This window comes from Monodelphis domestica, chromosome 7, assembly GCF_027887165.1.
Source record: "Monodelphis domestica isolate mMonDom1 chromosome 7, mMonDom1.pri, whole genome shotgun sequence".
Lineage (NCBI taxonomy): Eukaryota > Metazoa > Chordata > Mammalia > Didelphimorphia > Didelphidae > Monodelphis > Monodelphis domestica.
Window position 1 is genome coordinate 285,976,896 of NC_077233.1, and position 22,320 is coordinate 285,999,215.

A 22,320-nucleotide genomic window follows, 5' to 3' on the forward strand; every position below is an offset into this window, starting at 1 on the left:
TTTTGAATTCACAGCAGGAAAGCTCTGAGTAAGTTTTCCAGTTCTTTGTTCCTTGTAAATTCACAAGTTGCTTGACCTTAGCTTAAGAAAAGTATGGGTTTAAGTACTTTTCATTGTTCAGAAAAGAGTTTACAACTTTATCTTCCCCTAGGGCAGACCCAAGTAGGTGAAGTAGAGTTCTCACATTCCTGCTTTAAGTAGAGTTCACTGCCCAAATGGGGAATGATCTTAATCCAATCTTATAAAGTAGGGTCTGGGAAATTTTAAGGTTTACACCCTATAGGTAGGACAGGTAGGGGAAAAGAGAAGGTGGGGTTGGGCTGATAGAAAGGGCAAATTGGGGAAAGTGGAGGTCAGAAACTAACAGAAGGAAACAGGATGGAAAGTAATACACAGTAATCATAATGGTGAAGAATTGTTTACAAATCTAACGAAAGTCTCATTTCTTGAATACATTGAGAAATAAGTTGAATGTATAAGAATACAAGTTATTCCCCAATTGATAAATGGTTAGATGTTATGAATAGTAAGTTCTCAGATAAAGTAATTAACGCTCTCTATAGTCATACAAAATGACTATCACTATTTTTTAGAGAAAGGCAAATTAAGATCATTCTGAAGTACCACCACACACTTCTCAGATTGAATATTATGATGGAAAAGGAAATAACAAAATTTTCAGGCAATATGGGAAAGTTGAGACAGGAAGGCACTTTTGGGGGAAGTTGTGAACTGATTCAATCATTTTAGGGAGTAATTTGGACCTATGCCCAAAGGGCTATAAAACAGTACATATCATTTGACCCAACAATACCATTACTAGGTTTGTATCCCAAAGAGATTTAAAAAATAACCCAAAATGGCAAGGACCTATATGTACAAAAATATTTAAAGCTACTCTTTTTGGGGGAGACAAGGAATTGGAAAGTGAGGAGATACCCATCAAAATCGAGGAATGGATGAGGAAGTTATAACATATGAATATAATGGAATAGCATTGTGCTGAAGAAAATGACAAGCCGGAGGAACTCAGAAAAACCTGGAAACACACAAACTGGAGCAGAGTGAAATAAGCAGAACCCAGAAAACATTGTACACAGTGAGAGGAATACTATACAATGAATGACAGAATAGCCTAGCTATTCGCAGCAATACAATAATCTAAAGCTATCTGAAAGGACTCATGATTAAAAAAAATGCTGTCTCCTTCTAGAAAAAAAAAGAACTAAGTCTGAACCCAGAACTTTTTTTTCACTTTCTTAATTTTTTTTTCTATTTGAGTTTCCTTCCACAAAAGGATTAATGATTATACATGTGAAATCAATATGAGATTGCTTACCATCTGGGGTTGAGGGGGAGGGAGGGAGAGAATTTGAGTCTCCATACTCTTTGAAAAATGTTGAATTTTTTACTTGTAATTTTTACATATAATTGGGGGAAAATAAAATGAAATTTAATTCTCAGAAAGAAATTTAGTCAAGGGACTTTCAGTTAAGATGGCCATGGTAAAAGTCATAAAGGGGATCATGCATACTCCAGCAAAGTTCTAAAAAGATTAACATAAAAAAATCTTATGAGGAATAAATTCAGCTTAGAGCTGTACAAAAAGAAAGTAAGAAGCCTACAGGTACTGGGATAGAAGCCTAATTGGGAAGCCAGAGTCAGCTCAAATAGGCAGGTCCCTTCCAATGCTCTAAAGGACACTCTAAGGCAGTGATGGTGAACCTTTGAGAGACTGTGCTGTGCCCCTCTCTGCCCCACCTTATTCCAGACAGGGGAGGGAGGTAGCGTTCTCATTGGGTTGCTGAGCAGAGGGGTGGGTCATGTGAGAAATGTCCTAAGGCATGTGGAGATGGGGAAGGGAGTAGCTCAGCTTGAGTCCTTCTGACTTTCTAATAATGGCAGGTGATGGCACTTGTGCCCACAGGGAGGGCTCTCTACATGCTCTCTGGCATTCATGCCATAGCTTCATCACCATGACTCTGAGAACTTGAAATCCCCAGCAGTCTGGCTTGGGTTGATTTGTTAGATCTATAACTTGCAGAGCTGACTGGGACACTCCCAAGGGTAATGACTTTTAAAAAGGAATTCTTTATTCTTTTCTTCAGTTTAAAGGAGGACCTGGAGGTCCTCTTACCATAGAGATGTAGAGATTAACCAGCCCACACTGATAGGAAGTAGAAACCATAGAGATAGGAAGTAGAAACCAGAGACAGGAAGTAAGGTAGGAAAAAGGTATAAAAAGGGTCAGTGTCAATTGGTAGATCTGTCAGTTGCTGACAGGTGCCGACAATTGTGGGGAAGTTGGCTGCTGGGAGGGTGCTGGTTGGTGGTTGGCATTTAGTTGCTGGAATAGAAAAGGCGAGCCTGAGCTTACTGATAGGGCTTTTTGGCTTTGGGGTTTTGGGATTTTGGTTTGGACTGTTGGGGTTTTTTATCATTCTTGAACTTTTTTGGGAGGTGGTTGGTCTATGTCGAAAGACCTAATTGGGGTTGGATTAAACACTGACTGGGTTAGTTTTGATTGGGGTGGATTGGGTTGGAACTTTGTGGGGTAGTTGTTATTAATGGTAGTTATAGGCAGTTATAGGTAGATATAGGCAGTTTTAGGTAGTAATTATAGGTAGTTATAGGATAACTAGTATAGACCTTTGGAAATTTTCTTTTTCTACCAATTTCCTATATTTCCCTCATTTACTAGATTCTTTTCTATCTCTATTTTCATAAAATGAAATTGTTAATTGTTTAAAAGCTGCTCTTTTATTTTTGTCAAGCCCTTAAATGGGCATGCTCTGAAGAGCTAGAAGCCCAAAGGGCTTTTACTAGTGATAATATGGGAGGCCAGAAATCTGCAGTGAACTAACCAAATGATCCAGAGGGGCTGGAATTCTGCAGTGCGCTGATTGGGCATGTCCCGGGAGGGTTAGATATTTGCAGTGCTCAGACTATGAATGCACAAGGTAGTAGGGAGATTGTGGGGAAAGGGGACAAAGACATCCGCATCCCAAAGTGCTGTGAAATCAGACATTCAAGGAAAGGTAAAACCTAACCTCTGAAACCAAGCATAGGATTGAGAAAAAAGCAAATACAATGACATAAGACTGGGTTAGGAAACTCAAAAGTATAAAAGGAAAAGCCAGAAAAAGAGAATACCTCAAATCAAGTATAAGCAGAGATTAAAAAAGAAAAAGGCTTAGCCACCAGGCCTCAAAGATGGGTGGAAGAAATGAAGCAAGAGATTTTTCAAAATGTAAGGGAAATAAATGAATATGAGAGTAAAATTGGAAGTAGAATAATAGCTCAGAAAATAGGATAGAAAACCTTATTCATCTATGGAACTTCTTGAAAAATAGAACAAAAATAACTCGGTGACTTCATGAGACAACAAGAAGGGAGAATTGAATGAAAATTTAAAGACTGAATAATAATGAAGAAAACCATTAGTCTAAAAGACAGCCAGAATAAAGATAACTTAAGAATCATGAGACAACCTGAAAATCATTACTAAATAAAAAAATCTAGATTGTATATTTCAAAAGAGCAAAGAAGAAAACTTTTCAGATCTATTAGAACTAGAGGAGGGGACAGTTAGGTGGCTCAGTGGATTTAGAGCTAATCCTACAGACAGGAGGTCCTGGGTTCAATTTTGGTCTCAGACACTTTCTAGTTGTGTGACCTTGGGCAAGTCTGCTCTTCTTCCTTTGGAACCAATACATGGTACTAATTGTAAGATGGAAGGTAGGGTTTAGAAAAAAAATACAATAGAACATAGTATTAATATGTGAATAACAACCTGAAAAACTGAGTGTAATACTAGAGGGGAAAAAATTGGACCTTTATTGGAAGAGAAATTTTTAAGTCTTACTGATGAAAAGACAAGAGCCAGATAAAAACTCAAATGCAAACGAGTCAAGAGAAATACAAAATGTAAATACATGAGTAACTAAAAGGAATTAAATGATAAACTGGGGCACAGAGTGAATAATGAAAGAAAAATACAGGGTTTGAAGATGGATTGATTCTGTTCTCTCTTTTAAGGTCTCATTTTTCCCAAATGAGAGATGTGAAAAGAATACACTAAGAAAGAAATGTGGAACAAGGGGTGAGAGTTTATTCTTTCTTTTAAGTGAGGTGCACAAGAAGAAAACTATAGAAACATAGTTTAGAGTCGGAGGAATTAGCAGCTCATGAATCTTGCTTATCTGAACTGGACAAAGGAAGCTATATTGTTGTGTAAATACATTCTACTCAACAGGAAAACGTGTATGATATGGAAAGGAGATTTTAAGAGACAGAGTAAAATTGAGAAGGCAATAGCAAAACAAACTTCACCTCTGGAAAGTGTATCATAAAGGGAGGATTAAAATGAAAGTAAAAAAATAAAACAATGATCTAGGGCAGTAATGGCAAACCTATTAGAGATGGAGTGCCGAGCCCAGCCCCCTCCCCAGAAGGCGTGCCCTGCCCCTCCCCCCATCAAGTGTTGGGTGCACCTTGACCCACCCTTACAGGGGAGGGAGAAAGCACTCCAATTGGGCTGCTGGACAGAAGGATAGGTGAAGTGAGGAATGTCCTCAATGAGTATAGAGAAGGGGAAGGGAGCAGCTCTGCCTGAGTTCTTTGCCTTTCTAGAATGACTCTTGGGGATGGGTGGGACTTCTAGCTTCACTCTGGGCCCACACAAGTCAGCCCACTTCAGCACAGACTGGCCTGGGCTGGGATTCTGGACTTTACCACAGGTTTGAAACCCTAAGGGGTGTGCTTTGGCTTGGACCTCTGTTTGCCTAGGCAGAGTCTCAAGGTCTGAATGATGGCTCAGGCTCAGAAGCTGGCACAGCAGATGTGGGATGGGGGTGTGATTGGTTTGCTCTTGGCTCCTTGCTGTTATGTTGCTGACTGTGCTCCCCTCTCATCCCAGTGCTCCTCTGCCTACCTTTTAAGTCCTTCTTTTCTTGTAAGTTGTTTCTCTGACTTCTTGTTGGTTCTTTGACTCCTGTATTCGTTTTGTGGTGTTATTTTAATATTGTTGGAGGGGATTTTCCTGGTGACCTTGGGCTTCTCTGCTCTACTCTGCCATCTTGGCTCCACCCCCAGAAGTATCCTAATGTCTTCAAGAGTCAAAAGGGGGAATAAAACAAGGCAAATAAGGGACTAATAGTTCTTCTTCTGGGTTGAAAGTCTTAGGGGGAGGAAATAAAAGGTAGTGAAAAATTAGTACACTAGGGATGAAATGTAGAAGGGGTGAAATTTACTGTGTTTTATATTTAGGGCATATAAGATGTGCAAACATGGAGAAGGGAGGGGCTATTTCATGAATTGTACTCCACTGAATGGCACAAAGGAGGATTTCATGCATGCACACACGAGTCTGAACATCCATTAAACTTTATAGGGAAACACACAAGGACATGGAGAAGGGCAAGAATGGTTTCAGAGTAAGGGAAGAGTCCAGGAAGAGATAAAAACAAGCAAAATGAACTTTAACTTTGGAGAATGGATTAAAAGGAGAGAAGAAACAGTGGTCTGTGTGCAGACCTCTTTGATTACATGAAATAGGGTTTTGATTAGGTGGCCTAGATCATGTGGAAGACTGTGGGAATTTGTTTCTGGGAGAAGACAACTTGTGTTCTCTACCTTAAGGGTAGGAGTAGTCTCTTTTCATTGACTGAGTAGCCAGAGCAGATTATGTCTTTAAAACTATTAGACTGTAGCATTCCTTTTTTTTTTCCAGCTACACCCAGGGGATAAAGGTACTGTTTACCCTCAACCAGGGCATCAAGAACTAAGTAGGGTGGGTAGAAGGGCTACCATTTCCCTCCTCTCTTTTAGGAACTGCTGCCCTGAACAAAGGAGTTGGGATTTTGATCTCTCCATTATCTTTTATTTAAGCCATGTGGATCTTGGAGCCTGGATTCTAGACTAGAAGTTGCAGCTAATCTAGAAGGAAAGGTTGAGAGGTCAGGGTACAGGGAACATGAACTTGGAACTTGGTGAGAGAGTTCCATATAAGAACTTAGTTAAGCAGTGAACATAATCCCTCCTTCCTTTCCCAGACACAAAAATGGCATAAATTTGAGAGTATTATATCTTCATGTATGGGAGAAAGGGAGACATTTGCTCTGGTTATACCTTTGAAGTAAACTTTCCTTTGTAAGAGCTAACCTATTACTTGGTTAAGTGGAACTAAGGTTTTGGGGATCTCTAAAATTAGGGGAACATAATCAGTGGCATCTAGAGAAAATGATAGAGGAAAGGGGGCGGAGTCAAGATGGCAGCTTAGAAGCAGCAAAAGTTCAGACCTCTGAAAACCCTTCCTTACTGATCACAAACTGAATTCTCCTAGGGGACTGAAATTCAAACTTAACAACAGGACAGAGGCAGGGAACCCTCCTTCTGGACTCAAATCAAAAGGTATGCCCCCCCAAAAGCCAGAATCCGAGAACACTCGGGTCTAAGGGGCCCAGAGGGCTGAGCCCCCAGAGGAAGCAGGAACCTCTGGGCGGGCAAAGGTGATGGTTTGGAGGGTCTACCTTGTGAGCAGTGGAGCTCCGGGCTCGGAGCTTCCAGCGTGGACAGCGGGGAGGAAGCCAGGGAGAGACCAGGGCCCCTGGCTGGGTCCTTCCATCTGGCTCCAGTCTCACCGGGAGGTTTTTGCCTCGGGGCACATCCAGACCAATCTGGTTGAACCTAATCCCATCAGGACTCCTCAGAGCTCAGGGAGACCAGGACTCCTCCCCACCTAGAGTTCAGGGCCTCAGGCAAGAACAGGAACCTCAGGGCGGGCAAAGGCACTGGGGAACCTTGCGGACAGCAGAGAAGCAGCTGGAGAGAACTGGAGAGAGCCTGGGCGGCCCAGCCTTCCAAGAGTCTTCGGTCTTAGAGCCATATAGCCCAACCCAGTTGAACTTAATCCAATTAAAAGCCTCCAGAGGACAGGGAAGCTAACATTCCTCCCCTTGAGACTGTACCAAGAGATCTGACAAAGCTCCAAGTGGGGAGACTGACAGGCCCCAAAACAAAAAAAAAAATGAGAGGAGCAAGAGCACAGACAAATACAGGGAGCAAAGAAGGGGTAAACCTGAGCAAACAACAGAAAAAGAAGAAAGAAATTACAATAGACAGCTTCTGCACAGTTAATGAGCAAAGAGCTAACGAAACAGAGGGGGAGGGATCAGCAAAGGAAAAATCAGAAATCCCAGCAAATTGGATACAGGCTTTGGAAGAACTCAAAATGCAATTCAAAACACAATTAAGAGAGGCTGAAGACAATTGGGAAAATAACTTAAAAACTAAGATAAGTCATCTGGAAACAGAGGCACTTTAACCAAAACAAGAAAATAGTGTCTTAAAAGTCCAAATCAACCAGCTGGAAAATGAGGCAAAGGAGATGAAAGATAAGGCAAAGCAGATGAAAGATGAGGTGAAAAAGATGAAAGATGAGAAAAAGGAGATGAAAGACGAGGTAAAGAGGATGACAGATGACCTCCAAAGAAAATCAGACCAAAAGGAAAAGGATGACCAAAAAGCGAAGGATGAAATCCAGTCTTTAAGAACCAGAATACAACAACTAGAATCAAGTGACCTCACAAGACAGCAGGACACTATAAAACAAAACCAAAAGAATGAAAAAAATTGAGGAAAATATGAAGCATCTCATTCACAAAACAGAGGATTTAGAAAATCATTCAAGGAGACACAATTTAAGAATCATTAGTCTACCAGAAGACCATGACAAAAGAAAAATCCTGGACATTATATTACAGGAAATTATTAAAGAAAACTGCCCCAATATCCTAGAACAAGAGGGAAAAGTGGATATTGAAGAATCCACAGATCACCTCCTGTACTTAATCCCCAACTGACAATGCCGAGGAATGTTATAGCCAAATTCAAGAACTATCAAATCAAAGAAAAGATACTATGAGCTGCCTAGAAGAAGTCATTCAGATACCACAGAAAGACAGTGAGGATAATGCAGGATCTGGCTGCATATACACTGAAGAACCAAAAGGCATGGAATATGATATTCTGGAAGTAAGGGAACTAGGTCTATAATCAAGAATCAACTACCCAGGAAAACTGACTATATTATTACAGGGGAAAGTATGATCATTCAACAAAATAGAAGAATTTCAAGAATTTGTAAAGAAAAGACCAGACCTGAACAGAAAATCTGATGTCCAAGCACAGAACTCAAGAAAATCATCAAAAGGTAATTAAAAAAGAGGGAAAACAGAAAAACAAAACAAAACAAAAAAAAATTTTAAAGAGACTCAATAAGTTAAAATGATATGTATCCCTATAAGAAAAGAGGTCATTGGTAACTCTTAAAAACTGTTTTTATTACCTGGGCAGCAAAAAGAAGTACACTTAGAGGGAACAGTGACAAACTGTATAGGATGAAAGGACAAAACATAAATAGGTATATAGATATATGCATGCATAAATACATACACATGAGTATGCATATATATACAAATATATAACTAGAGCTTAAAATAGGTTAATATTAAAAGAAATGGGAAAAGAAACAAACGGGGGTAAATTTATATGTCACAAAGAAGCTCATGGTGGAAGGGGGGAGAACATCAATACACTGGAAGGGTAAAGAGGTCGGAGACAGGAAATACTCAACTTTTATGTGCTTTGAAATTGACTCAAAGAGGGAAAAACAATCCAATCCATTGGGGAAAGAGAATAGATTTGAGCCCTATAGGGGAGTAGAAGGGTAACAAATGGTCTGGTGGGGAGGGAAGCAGTACAAGGGAGGGAAGGGAAGGGGGGTTAATTTTAGAAAGACTATAGGGAAAATAAGGGGGGCAATAAGAAGGGACAGGGGGTAGAAAGGGAAGTAAAATAAGGGTGGGAACTAGGGGGACTGTTTAAAAGCAAACATTGGTGTAGAAGGAAATAGTGAAAGAAGAAAAAGCAGGAACAGGAGCAGAAATCAAAATGCTGGGAAATACACAGCTAGTAACCATAACTCTGAATGTGAATGGAATGAACTCACCCATAAAACGCAAGCGAATAGCAGAGTGGATTAGAATCCAAAACCCTACCATATGCTGTCTACAAGAAACACACATGAGGAAGGTAGATACATATAGGGTGAAAGTAAGAGGGTGGAGCCAAATCTATTGGGCATCAACTGACAAAAAGAAGGCAGGAGTTGCAATCATGACATCTGAGAAAGCCAAAGTAAAAATAAATCTAGTTAAAAGAGATAGGGAAGGTAATTACATCCTGATAAAAGGCAGTATAGACAGTGAGGAAATATCTGTAATCAACATGTATGCACCAAATGGCACAGCATCCAAATTTCTTTTTTTTTCTTTTTTTTTTCAACCCTTACCTTCTGTCCTGGAGTCAATACTGTGTATTGGCTCCAAGGCAGAAGAGTGGTAAGGGCTAGGCAATGGGGGTCAAGTGACTTGCCCAGGGTCACACAGATGGGAGTGTCTGAAGCCAGATTTGAACCTAGGACCTCCCGTCTCTAGGCAGCATCCAAATTTCTAAAGGAGAAACTAGAGGAGCTCAAGGATGAAATGCATAGAAAAACTATACTAGTGGGAGACCTGAACCTTCCTCTATCTGAACTAGATAAATCATACCCCCCCCCAAAAATAAAATAAAAAAGAGGTAAGACAAGTGAATGAAATCTTAGAAAAATTAGAGTCAGTAGACATGTGGAGAAAAATAAATAGGGACAAAAAGGAATATACCTTCTTTTCAGCAGCACATGATACATTCACAAAATCTGACCATGTATTATGGCATAAAAACTTTGCAAACAAGTGCAAAAGAGCAGAAATAACCAATGCAACTTTCTCAGATCACAATGCAATGAAAATAATAATTAGTAAGGGAACATGGAGAGGTAAATTGAAAATTAATCGGAAATTAAACAATATGAATCTCCAAAACCAGTTAGTTAAAGAACAAATTGTAGAAACAATTAATAACTTCATTGAAGAAAATGACAATGATGAGACATCCTTTCAAAACCTATGGGATGCAGCCAAAGCAGTACTCAGGGGAAAATTTATATCCTTGAGTTCATATATTAACAAATTAAGAAGGGCAGAGGTCAATGAATTGGGCATGCAAATTAAAAAATTAGAAAGCGAACAAATTAAAAATCCTCAGATGAAGACTAAATTAGAGATCCTAAAACTCAAAGGAGAAATTAATAAAATTGAAAGTCAAAGAACTATTGATTTAATAAATAAGACTAGAAGCTGGTACTTTGAAAAATCAAATAAAATAGACAAAGTATTAGTTAGTCTAATTAAAGAAAAGCAAAGAAGAAAACCAAATTGACAGTATCCAAGGTGAAAAGGGAGATCTCACCTCTAATAAAGAGGAAATTAAGGCAATCATTAAAAGCTACTATGCCCAATTATATGGCAATAAATATGGCAATCTAGGTGATATGGATGAATATTTACAAAAATAAAAATTGCCTAGACTAACAGAGGAAGAAATAAATTCCATAAACAACCCCATATCAGAAAAAGAAATTGAACAAGCCATCAAAGAACTCCCTAAGAAAAAATCCCCAGGGCCTGATGGATTCACAAGTGAATTCTATCAAACATTCAAAGAACACCTAATCCCAATATTAAACAAACTATTTGACAGAATAAGCCAAGAAGGAGTTCTACCAAATTCATTTTACGATACAAAGATGGTACTGATCCCAAAGACAGGCAGGTCAAAAACAGAGAAAGAAAACTATAGACCAATCTCCCTAATGAATATAGATGTAAAAATCTTAAATAGGATACTAGCAAAAAGTCTCCAGCAAGTCATCACAAGGGTTATTCACTATGACCAGGCAGGATTCATACCAGGAATGCAAGGATGGTTCAATATTAGGAAAACCATCCACATAATTGACCACATCAACAAGCAAACCAACAAAAATCACATGATTATCTCAATAGACGCAGAAAAAGCTTTTGATAAAATACAACACCCATTCCTATTAAAAACACTAGAAAGTATAGGAATAGAAGGGCCTTTCCTAAAAATAATAAACAGTATATATCTAAAGCCATCAGCCAAAATCATCTGCAATGGGGATAAACTAGAAGCCTTCCCAATAAGATCAGGAGTAAAACAAGGATGCCTATTATCACCTCTATTATTTGACATTGTACTAGAAACACTAGCAGTAGCTATTAGAGAAGAAAAGAAATTGAAGGTATTAAAATTGGCAATGAGGAAACCAAGCTGTCACTCTTTGCAGATGATATGATGGTTTACTTAAGGAATCCTAGAGAATCAACCAAAAAGTTACTCGAAATAATCAACAACTTTAGCAAAGTTGCAGAATACAAAATAAACCCGCATAAGTCATCAGCATTTCTATATATCTCTAACCCATTTCAGCAGCAAGAATTAGAAAGAGAAATACCATTTAAAATCACCCTAGACAATATAAAATACTTAGGAATCTATCTGCCAAGACAGATAGGTTCAATCTGGCCTCAGACACTTCCCAGCTGTGTGACCCTGGGCAAGTCACTTGAACCCCATTGCCTAGCCCTTACCACTCTTCTGCCTTGGAGCCAATATACAGTATTGACTCCAAGACGAAAGGTAAGGGTTTAAAAAAAAAAAGGAACTATATGAACACAACTACAAAACACTTTCCACACAGTTAAAACTAGATCTAAACAATCGGAAAAACATTGATTGCTCATGGGTGGGTAAAGCTAACATAATAAACATGACAATCCTACCCAATTTAATTTACTTATTTAGTGCCATATCCATTGAACTACCAAAAAACTTCTTTACTGAATTAGAATAAACCATAACTAAGTTCATTTGGAAGAAGAAAAGATCAAGGATATCCAGGGAAATCATGAAAAAAAAATGCAAAGGAAAGAGGACTTGCAGTCTCAGATCTCAAACTATACTATAAAGCAGTGGTTATCAAAACAGTTTGGTACTGGCTAAGAGACAGAAAGGAGGATCAGTGGAATAGATTTGGCATAAATGATCTCAGCAAGACAGTTTATGACAAACCGAAAGACCCCAGCTTTTGGGACAAAAATCCATTATTTGATAAAAACTGCTGGGAAAATTGGAAGACAGTATTGGAGAGATTAGGTTGGGATCAACATCTCACACCCTACACCAAGATAAACTCAGAATGGGTGAATGACGAACATAAAGAAGGAAACTGTAAGTAAATTAGGTGAACACAGAATAGTATACATGTCAGACCTTTGGGAAGGGAAAGATTTTAAAACCAAGCAAGAAAATGTAAAATAAATAATTTTGACTACATCAAATTAAAAAGTTTTTGTATATACAAAACCAATGTAACTAAAATTAGAAGGGAAGCAACAAATTGGGAAACAATTTTCATTAAAACCTCTGACAAAGGTTTAATTACTCAAATTAACAAAGAGCTAAATCAATTGTACAAAAAAATCAAGCCATTCTCCAATTGATAAATGGGCAAGGGACATGAACAGGCAGTTTTCAGCCAAAGAAATCAAAACTATTAATAAGCACATGAAAAAGTGCTCTAAATCTCTTATAATCAGAGAGACGTAAATCAAAAGAACTCTGAGGTATTACCTCATACCTAGCAGATTGGCTAAGATGACAGCTATGGAAAGTAATGAATGTTGGAGGGGATGTGGCAAAGTTGGGACATTAATTCATTGCTGGTGGAGTTGTGAATTGATCCAACCATTCTGAAGGGCAATCTGGAACTATGCCCAAAGGGCAATAAAAGACTGTCTGCCCTTTGATCCAGTCATAGTACTGCTGGGTTTGTACCCCAAAGAGATAATAAGGAAAAAGACATGTACAAGAATATTCATAGCTGCACTCTTTGCGGTAGCAAAAAATTGGAAAATGAGGGGATGCCCTTCAATTGGGGAACGGCTGAACAAATTGTGGTATCTGTTGGTGATGGAATACTATTATGCTCAAAGGAATAATAAAGTGGAGGAATTCCATGGAGACTGGAACAACCTCCAGGAGAAGCAGAACCAGAAAAACATTGTACACAGAGACTGATACACTGTGGTACAATTGAACGTAATGGACTTCTCCATTAATGTCAATGCAATGTCTCTGAACAATCTGCAGAGATCTAAAAAACACTATCCACAAGCAGAGGATAAGCTGTGGAAGTAAAAATACCAATGAAAAGCAACTACTTGACTACAGGGGTTGAGGGGATATGACTGAGGAGAGACTCTAAATGAACACTCTAATGCAAATACCAACAATATGGAAATGGATTCAAATTAAGGACACATGTGATACCCAGTGGAATCACGCGTCCGCTATGGGAGAGGTGGAGGGAGGGGGGTAGGAAAAGAAAATGATCTTTGTTTCCAGTGAATAATGTTTGGAAATGACCAAATAAAATAATGTTTAAAAAAAGAAAGAAAGAAAGAAAATGATAGAGAAACTAGAAAACCCCATACCATAAATCTTTGGGGGAGGAGTGTCCAACTCTTTGTGATCCTATTTGGGGTTTTCTTGGCAAAGATTCAGGAGTGGTTTGTCACTTTCTTCTCTAGCTCATTTTATAGATTCAGGAACTGAGGCAAACAGGGTTATGACTTGTCCAGGGTCATACAGCTAGTATGTGTCTGAGACTGAATTTGAACTCAGAAAAATGAGTCTTCTTGACTTTAGGCTCTCAGCACTATATCCACTGCATAGTGTATAAAGCATTTTCTTTAAAAGCAAAAAATCCCCAAATAACCCACCCCCAAAAAACAAATCTTGCATGGCTGGTAGTACAAGTATGTGAATTTTAGATTTTCCACACCCTGTTTAGTCTTTAGAAATTCTAGCAACCAGGAATGTATACACCCTTACTTAAGGATTAAGTGTTGAGGAGGATGGCCTATGACCAACATGTGCTAGCAAATGACAAATAAGAAACAACTGACAGACCCTCCTGGGCTGTCCCAAGTCAAGCTTAAGCTACCATTGGTACATGTGAGAAGCAGGAAGTGATGTAAAGAACAATCTATATATTTTACGTCACTTCCTCTCTCCGGGCTCTCTCTTGCACTGGCTTTTGCTCTCAGGTGGAGACGTTGGTCTTTTTTCCAAGTTGGGAGCTATGTAGCGTGGATTAGGTGAGTGTCCTTGGTGAGGTGACTGATTCCTTCTTTCCTCCTTTCCTCGACCTCCAACTCCTATCTGACTTGCCAGAGTAATCTAATTTCCCTTTCCTCTCTCCTTCTTAATTTCTTCTTTCTATTGTAATTAAAACCATGATAAAAAATCCCAAACTGATTTGAGTAATTTATTGGGATTGAATTAGTCCCTGGTGACCACTAATATAATATATTCAGTCAATAACCTCTAAATTTTACCCCTTACAAGTACAAGCTGAGGATATTATCTTTTATTATAGTAAACAAATTGAGACCAATCAATGTGAGCTATCTCTTTTTTATTTCTCTTCATCTTTTAACTCTATAAAGTCCCACACTATCTTTATTCTCCCCAGTCTCTGATGAGACTTGTCAAGGCCAAGCACTTTACTTTTATACTTTATCCCATCCTTTTCCCATCTTCTTAGCATATTATTCCCTCTGTAGACTGACCAGGCAAAAGAGAGGGGGAAAAGAGAGAGAGGGGAACTCTGGCACTTGTCTTATATAACTCTTGTGACCTCATCATCTAGTACCTCCCCTGGATCTCCCAAGACATCTCTGACTGGCAAATAGCCCTCAAGGACTATCAGGGAGATGAATTTGGAGACATGGACTCCTTCCTAATTATATCACCACAGGAAGAGATAGATCTCAGGGGGGATGCCAACACCTCCCTTTTCCCCCATCACATGTCTGGGTTTCAATGTAATCCAAAATGGTTGCTAGGGCTTAGTGACTTCATTGGCTAAGAGAGTTCTTATTTACTTATAAATAAGGAACAGGTCTTCCAACTTTTCTGTAACAATAGTTAGCCCAATGAGATGCCTTGAGGCTTGAGAGTAAATTACTTGGAAGCTGACTGACTTTCAAAACCTGAAGTTCAAGAAAGACAACATAAAAATCATTATAATTCAATATTAATGTTCCACACAACTATGGGTATACATTAAAGTTCTATCCTAGGCCCAATTCCTAGGCTCTCTTACACTTCTCAGTATCCTCATTGTCTCCCATGGATTGAATTATAATCATTATGACTCACAGATTTATATATCCATCCCCAACCTCTCAAGCAGCAGTCACACACCACTAATTGGATATACTCAATACATCCCAAAATATATCCCAGGATTTATCTCCCTGCTCCCTTCTCTTCCTTTTCAACTCTCTCCTTTTTTTGTTGAAGGCACAACTATCCTACTGGTTTCTAGGGTTTGTAATCTCAGCATTATGTTGGACTTTTCACTTCCCTTTACCCAATACATACAATCATTTATCAAATATTGCCATTTCTGCAATATCTCTCACTTCTGACCACTTATTTCAATTCACACACTACCACCTTAATTCAAGCCAGCACCATTTCTATCTTAGATTACATAGTTTCTAATTGGTTTCTCTGCCTCAGCTTTCTTATCATCGATGGAAGTCCATCCTACACATTGCTTTCAAAGTGATTTTCCTTAAAAGAGTATGTGGGGCAGCTAGATGGCTCAGTGGATAAAGAACCACACTTGGAGATGGGATGACCTGGGTTCAAATATGACCTCAGACACTTTCCCAGTTGTGTGACACTGAGCAAGTCACTTAACCCCAATTGCCTAGCCCTTACCATTCTACTGCCTTAGAGGCAGTACTTAATAGAAGGGTTAAAAAAATAGCATATGTGACCATATTAATTCTCCTACTTAATCAAACCCAATGGATCCCAATTGCCCCTAGAATAAAATAAAAATTCCTCTATTATCTTTTAAAAACCTTAGGAACCTGGTCCCAACCTTTCTTTACAGTTTTAATAAACAGTTTGTAATCCTGTATTTTGTAATCTACCTAAATGGGCCTTTTCTTTGTTCTTCACATAATCCACTCCATCTCCTGTCTCTCTGCTTTTTACTATCCATTATCTATTATTGGAATGTTTCCATCCTCACTTTTGCCCCACAGAATCTCCCTTTTCCTTAAAGATACCTTCTATATAACCTTTCTAGATCTACTCAAGTGCTCGTGACTTTTCTCCTAATACACTTTGTTTTATTACTTTGTATTTATTAACTATACATATGTTATCTTTATTATCTGTTACATATTGTTTATCATATGTTATCTTTATTATACATATGTGTATGTATATGTATATATATTTTTATTTTTTTATAACCCTTACATTCTGTCTTGGAGTCAATACTGTGTATTGGCTCCAAGGCAGAAGAGTGGTAAGGGCTAGGCAATGGGGGTCAAGTGACTTGCCCAGGGTCACACAGCTGGGTATAACAGGCAATTTAGAATGAAGGAGTTTTCCTATGGGGAATGATGCAATTCAGCATAACCAGGAGTCCAAATTCTCACCCAAGGTAAAATTCCTTGAGATCTTTAGAATAGCAAGCTACAGATAGGGACAAGATTGCTAGCTCCCTCATTTTGGCTTCTTTCCAGAATATTTTCCTTCAGCAACCTGAAGTAGGGTTTGGCATTCTCTGAGCTCTCTACCTGACTCTGTCTCTCTCAAACTCTTAAAGATGGAAGAAAGTTGTGCCCAAAGTGATTGCAGAACCCAGAGACTGAAAAGCTTTGGGAAGATAATGAGGAGACTGAACAGATAGTCAAGAGAGTAAAGAGAATGAATCCTTTGTACTCAACTTATTAACTCTTGTCAAAGCAGGGACTTTGATCTTTGCCAATGAGGGCAGAGGCAGAAACCAATGGAATGTGAGATGGGCTACACATGTCTTCAACTAGTCTTCTGAGAACTCATTTTTTTCTTTTTTAAAATAACTGTCATTATGTTATCTTGCTTACTCTGCACTTCCTTATGAAGTGATCTTTCCAAAGCAGTAGGTTGGAAAGGGGGGTCTTTTTTATCCAGCTCTGATTGAATCATTCTTCTCACTGATGGATCACACTCCTCTTAGGAACTGACAAGGCTTCTGTAGCTTTCTAGGATGGTTTTTCTCAGGTTTCTAGGGAGAATTCAATCTTCCTACTCCTAACACCCAGAAGTATATAAGTATATAGAATTCTTAAGACTTTTCTACTTGATATTTAATATCATATTTCAGATAAGGTATAATACCTATGCATACAGTGCCTATTTTTATTTACAGAAATACATATGTATGTATATGTGTATATATACATATTTAGGTTATAATTATCTTTTGTAGTGATTAAAATAGTGGAAGTTATAAACTGTGGCAGATAAAAAGAGTGGTTGCCTTAAATTGTGACCACAGAAAATGTGGTTTCAAGACAGTGTCTTGTTTTAAATCAAATATAAGGTGGTTGCCAGGGAAAAATTCCCAAATATTAAATATACCCAAGTCAGCTGGGCTTTTATAGAGATTTTATTAACTACAAATGAGGAATTAAAAAAAGAGGGAGAGAGAGAGAGAGAGAGAGAGAGAGAGAGAGAGAGAGAGAGAGAGAGAGAGAAAGGCTAGGCCAGCTTAGGCCAGCCTTAAAAGAGAGAAATCAGTCAGTCTTCAATCCACTCACCACAAAATTTGTCCCAAGCAAAATTCTCGCGTTCAGAGAGACACCAGCTGCCTCTTCCAATTCAGCTTTTCCCAGCTGACTGTCCTCTGAGCCCTCTTTTTGACCTCCTTTTAAAGGGAATTTTCTCCTATGTCACCTCCCCTATGTTCTCACATCTACCAATCACAGTAGACATTTTCCAAAGGACAGACCATTTTTAATTCACACCTAAGTAGACTTAAACTTTTGATTAAGTTCACACCTGAAAAAACCTCTGAGTAAGTTCTCACCTCTTTGCTCCTTGTAAATTCACAAGTTGCCTGACCTTTATAGGTACTTAGCACCCTTTTGTATTAGATCTAAAAACAGGCACAGCTTAAGAACTTTTGCCTTACTATAAGTATGGGTTTAAGTATTTTTCATTGTTCAGCAAGGAGTTTCTTCCCCTAAAGCATGCTTAAGTAGGGGTGGAGTAGAGGTCTCACATTCCTGATCTCAGTTCCTTCATTGTTCAAATGGGGAATGGTCTTAAACAAATCTTATGAAGTAGGGTCTGAGAATTTTTAAGATTCACACTTTCCTATTAGAATGTAAACTCCTTTACAGTAGGAACTGTTTCATTCATTGTATTTGAAAACTTAATGCACAGTGCCTGGTATGTTGCAGAGGCTTAATGCTTATGGATTATTATTTTTTAAAAATAAATATTATCCCAATAACAAATTTAAACATAAGTTTTCCAACAAAATTTACCCCTAAGTTTTCCTTCTTTTCTCCCCATCCCGGAGTTGACAAGCAATTCCACTGGGTTATCATTGATGTATTATCATTCAAAACATATTTCCATATTATTCATTTTTGTAATAGAATAACCTTACCAAAACCTCAAATCATATACCCAAATAAACAAATGATACATCATATGTTTTCATCTACATTTCTACTCTAAAATTTCTTTTTCTGGAGGTGGATAACATTCTTTTATGTAAGTCCCTCAGAATTGTCTTGGATCATTGTAACGCTGTTAGTATCAAAATCAAGATCAACAGTTAATGTTCCCACAATATTTCAGTTACTGTGTCTAATGTTCTCCTGGTTCTACTTATTTCACTCTGCATCAATTCACAGTAGGTCTTGTGAAACCAGGGTGTGGATTAACTGGCCAAAATCACACAGCTGTGAACTCAAGATTCCAGCATTTAGTCATTCCACACTAAGACCTAGTGCTATTTCTCCTACACCATACTGCTCTTTGTACAGTATTTTGTACATCAAGAAAACTTTCTCCTAGATCCAGAGATGGAGGTTTAGTAATCCCTACATTTAAGTACTGTATTACTTGTTACTGAGAACCCTGCAGCACCCCAGGGTCTTTTCCATACCATTCTCCAAGGCATTCTCAAAGTGGGAGGAAGCTCATTTGGGTGTAGTTAAAGGATATCCCATTATTTAGCATGCAAGGCAGATAAAGACAGGAAAGAAATCTAATTGCCGGACAGAGAAGAGTTCAGAAGGTGTTTCTAAGATAGTTTGGTGGATCTTTAACAGGACATAGGGCCAAGATTAGTGAGCCTTTCCTTGATTCTTCTTGCACCTCATGCCCCTGGGGAGCGGATGGGCATACTTAGTTGGGTAAGGAGAGGTTCCCTCCGACTTTATGCTGCTTGCCTGGATGGTGACGGTAGGAGCTGAGGGATTCATAAGACCCAGCACTGCAAGGAAACCGAATGATTATTATATTGCGAATCCAGCTGAAGAAAATGAGGACCAAAGATGTTTAGTGGTTTGATCAAGAACACAAGATAAGCCCAAGACCTCTGGCTCCAAGCTCAAGCTCTTTCCTCCCGGGTGGGTCCTACAGTCCCCCAGGGCTCTCCTAACCCCCTCCACCAACACAACTGGAATGAAATAGAATTTGATGGAGTTCGCCTTATGGCTGTTCTTCCAAATTTCCTACCGCGTGGGGAAACCTATGGCAGAAAGCTGGTGACCGATTGAGTTACTGTAGAAATCTCAGACCCAAGGCAACTTGGGATAGATAGATCAGGGATGAATCCGAAGAGTTTCCGGACTACGTTTCCCGAGGTGCCTTGCGGCCGCGCAAAAACACGAACACTCTCATTTGCTCACGCGCTCCCCGTCCGGTTCTTAGAGTAACTACTGTCTCCTTCCGCCTTCTCCAGGGCCCCGCCCCCCTCGCCACGCCTCTCGCGCAGAGCCCAGTAGACCTCAGTGTGGGTTTGTGTGACTGTATCTGTGAAAGGGACTCATGGAAGGACAGCTGAGATTCGACGGGCGGGTGGTGCTGGTCACCGGCGCGGGGGGAGGTGAGCAAAGAGGCAGCGTCGATCCCCCGGCGAGCGCTCCCGCGCTCCTTCCAAGCCCCGTCCTCACCCCCTCGCGACGGGATGCGCGCGCACGCTCTCCGGCTCAGGCCCGTTTCTACTTGCTGCTGCTGCTGCTGCGCACTTCCAGGACTTGGGGAGTAAAGCGGGAGGGCGGTGGGGTGGTCGGGGTGTGTGGGGGGGTTATTTGTGGGGAAGGGAGAAGCCTTGTTAGTCGGCCTGGTTTTGTGGTCGCTGAGCTTGGTGGTGCCGGCGCGCAGTGGCGGGGACGTGGTGTCCCCACCCGCAGAATCCGTGGCCACCTCCCTTCTTTCTCTTGACCTTTTCAGAAACGTTAAAATGGGCTGTTTCTGCCCAGAGAGGAGAGTATCCCTCATTTCCCTCTGGTCCTTTCAGTGGGAAAACACCGCTGCGTTTTTGCTTGTGGCCTGATGGAACTAGATCAAAGTTTGTCCTGACTTGCAGCAGAGTCCTCTGAAAAGGACTTTGATTCTGCCCATGGAGGGACTCTTGGACCCGGGCTGGCAGCTATTCCACGATAGCACACCTGCTTTGTGGACGCCAGCCGAGCAGGACACGTTCCCCATAACGTTCCTTAAAAATGCCGAAATGATTAGGGAGCGGTTTGGGAGTGAATGCATTTACAAATTATGTGTCTGGTGGTAATTCGGGGCTTGCGAGCAGGGAGACCAGAGGTGTAAGTACAGTTGGGATCCTTAGGAACCACGTTCATGGTACGTCCAAGAGTCAGTATTGATTTCGGAAGGGCCTGGAAAAGAGCAGTCATTTATGAAGAAGCTACTATAGTCTAGGCACTGGGCTTCATGCTTTACAAGTACCACGTTTCATCTCTGCAATGATCTTGCGAAGTAGGTGCTTTTACCCTCATTTTTATAGTTGAGGAAACAGGCAGAAAGAGGTTAAGTGGCTTTCCCAGGATTATAGAGCTAGTAATCATCTGCGGCCACATTTGAATTCAGGTCTTCCTGACTATAGGCACGAGGCCACAGTTACCCAGTACTTTTGGTTGCTTAAAGTGTGCTTTTCCAGATAAGATTATAGATATATCTGAGAAGGGTGCAAGTGTCAGGGTCCAAAGTGGAGAATATCAGGTCGGAGAGAGCTGGAGCCAGAAGTGTCAAAAGTCAGAAGAGCCAGAAACTGAGGAAGAACCAGACCTGGGAGCTTGGAAAAAAAGAGGAGTGAACTTTCCCCTGTTTGGCTCTCAGAGGTTTTGGAGCAACCGTAGAAAAGGCATTCAACTAGATTTGGCAAGATAATCACCTCAGGCAGTTTCCCAGAACATGCATGCTTTTCACTGTGGATTTGTGCACCCAAGATTAGAGAAAGAAGCAATCCTTGGGAGCCTGCATCAGCAGAGAGGATTTGGAAGGGAGTGGAAGGACTTTCAGTACTAGAAGTTATCATTGCCACAGTTGCATCCCACACGGGTACCTCAGTACCCTTGTACTCTGAGTTACAGCCCACTCTTCCCATTTGTCTAACCCCCTCAGTTTACAGATGTGGCAAATGAGGCCCAGACAGTCATTTTATTCTTCCCTGTAACTTCCAGTCTCCCATATCTTCCCATGTTCCTCTGGTTGAAAACTTCAAAAGATATGGAAGGAACGATGAGTACTATTATGTGTCCCATCCTTTCCCTCTATTTCTTGCCTGGTACCTTCTACCTCTTTGTTTTTCAGCTCTCTGCATCCTTCAGCTCTGATACTCTTATTGGAGTTTTATTTATATTTTTAGGACTGTTGCTACAACTCTTCTTGGCCACCTCTGGCTTCTAGGCATTCACTCATTCTCTCTCATTATCCAGACCAGTGCACGGAAGGAAATCCCTTCTTATTTTAGTTCAGCTTGAACATGGCTGTCATTTTTCAAAAGGAACTTTTACTAGGAAAGTATGGGAAAAATCATATGCGTAAATCTGCATTTTGAGTTGAGGGTAGACATGGTATTCTTGGCCCTGTTATTTTACTACTGATATGACCATGAGCAAATTTTTCATTTTTCTTAGCTTTAGCTTCTATCTCTGAAAGGCAAGGGATCCAAATTAGATGATTTTTTGATCTCCTAGGGATGGTTGAAATGACTGAATTATGCCATTGGATTAGAGAATGGGCTGATCAGATTAGATCAAGGGTTTGGGAAAGGTAGAATTTGAAGGGGAAGAGAGGTAGGATAATTATGGTGGCCATATCTTCCAAATAAAAAATTGGAACTATGATGTGAAAAAAGATTTTTTTTTTGTTAGCTTTAAACAGACTTTCATGAATAAAGACTAGGATTGCTCTAGATGTGTATTACTGTGGGTATATGACAGAAAACTGAACATTTGCCAT

General features: G+C 39.8%; 1 protein-coding gene across 2 annotated transcripts in view; it reads left to right on the forward strand.

Moving 5' to 3' along the window:
* The first annotated feature begins 19,728 nt into the window (after positions 1-19,728).
* Positions 19,729-22,320, forward strand: part of HSD17B4 (hydroxysteroid 17-beta dehydrogenase 4) — a 135,437-nt gene continuing 132,845 nt past the window's right edge. Inside the window, exon 1 of one of the 2 annotated variants that reach the window (XM_001378174.5) lies at positions 19,729-19,948. In XM_001378174.5, coding sequence (XP_001378211.3) covers positions 19,891-19,948 — 58 coding nt within the window. In that variant the 5' untranslated portion in view covers positions 19,729-19,890. Of the gene's footprint in view, positions 19,949-20,162; positions 20,836-22,320 lie in introns of those variants that run through there. The other variant, XM_016423750.2, reaches the window with a different exon arrangement.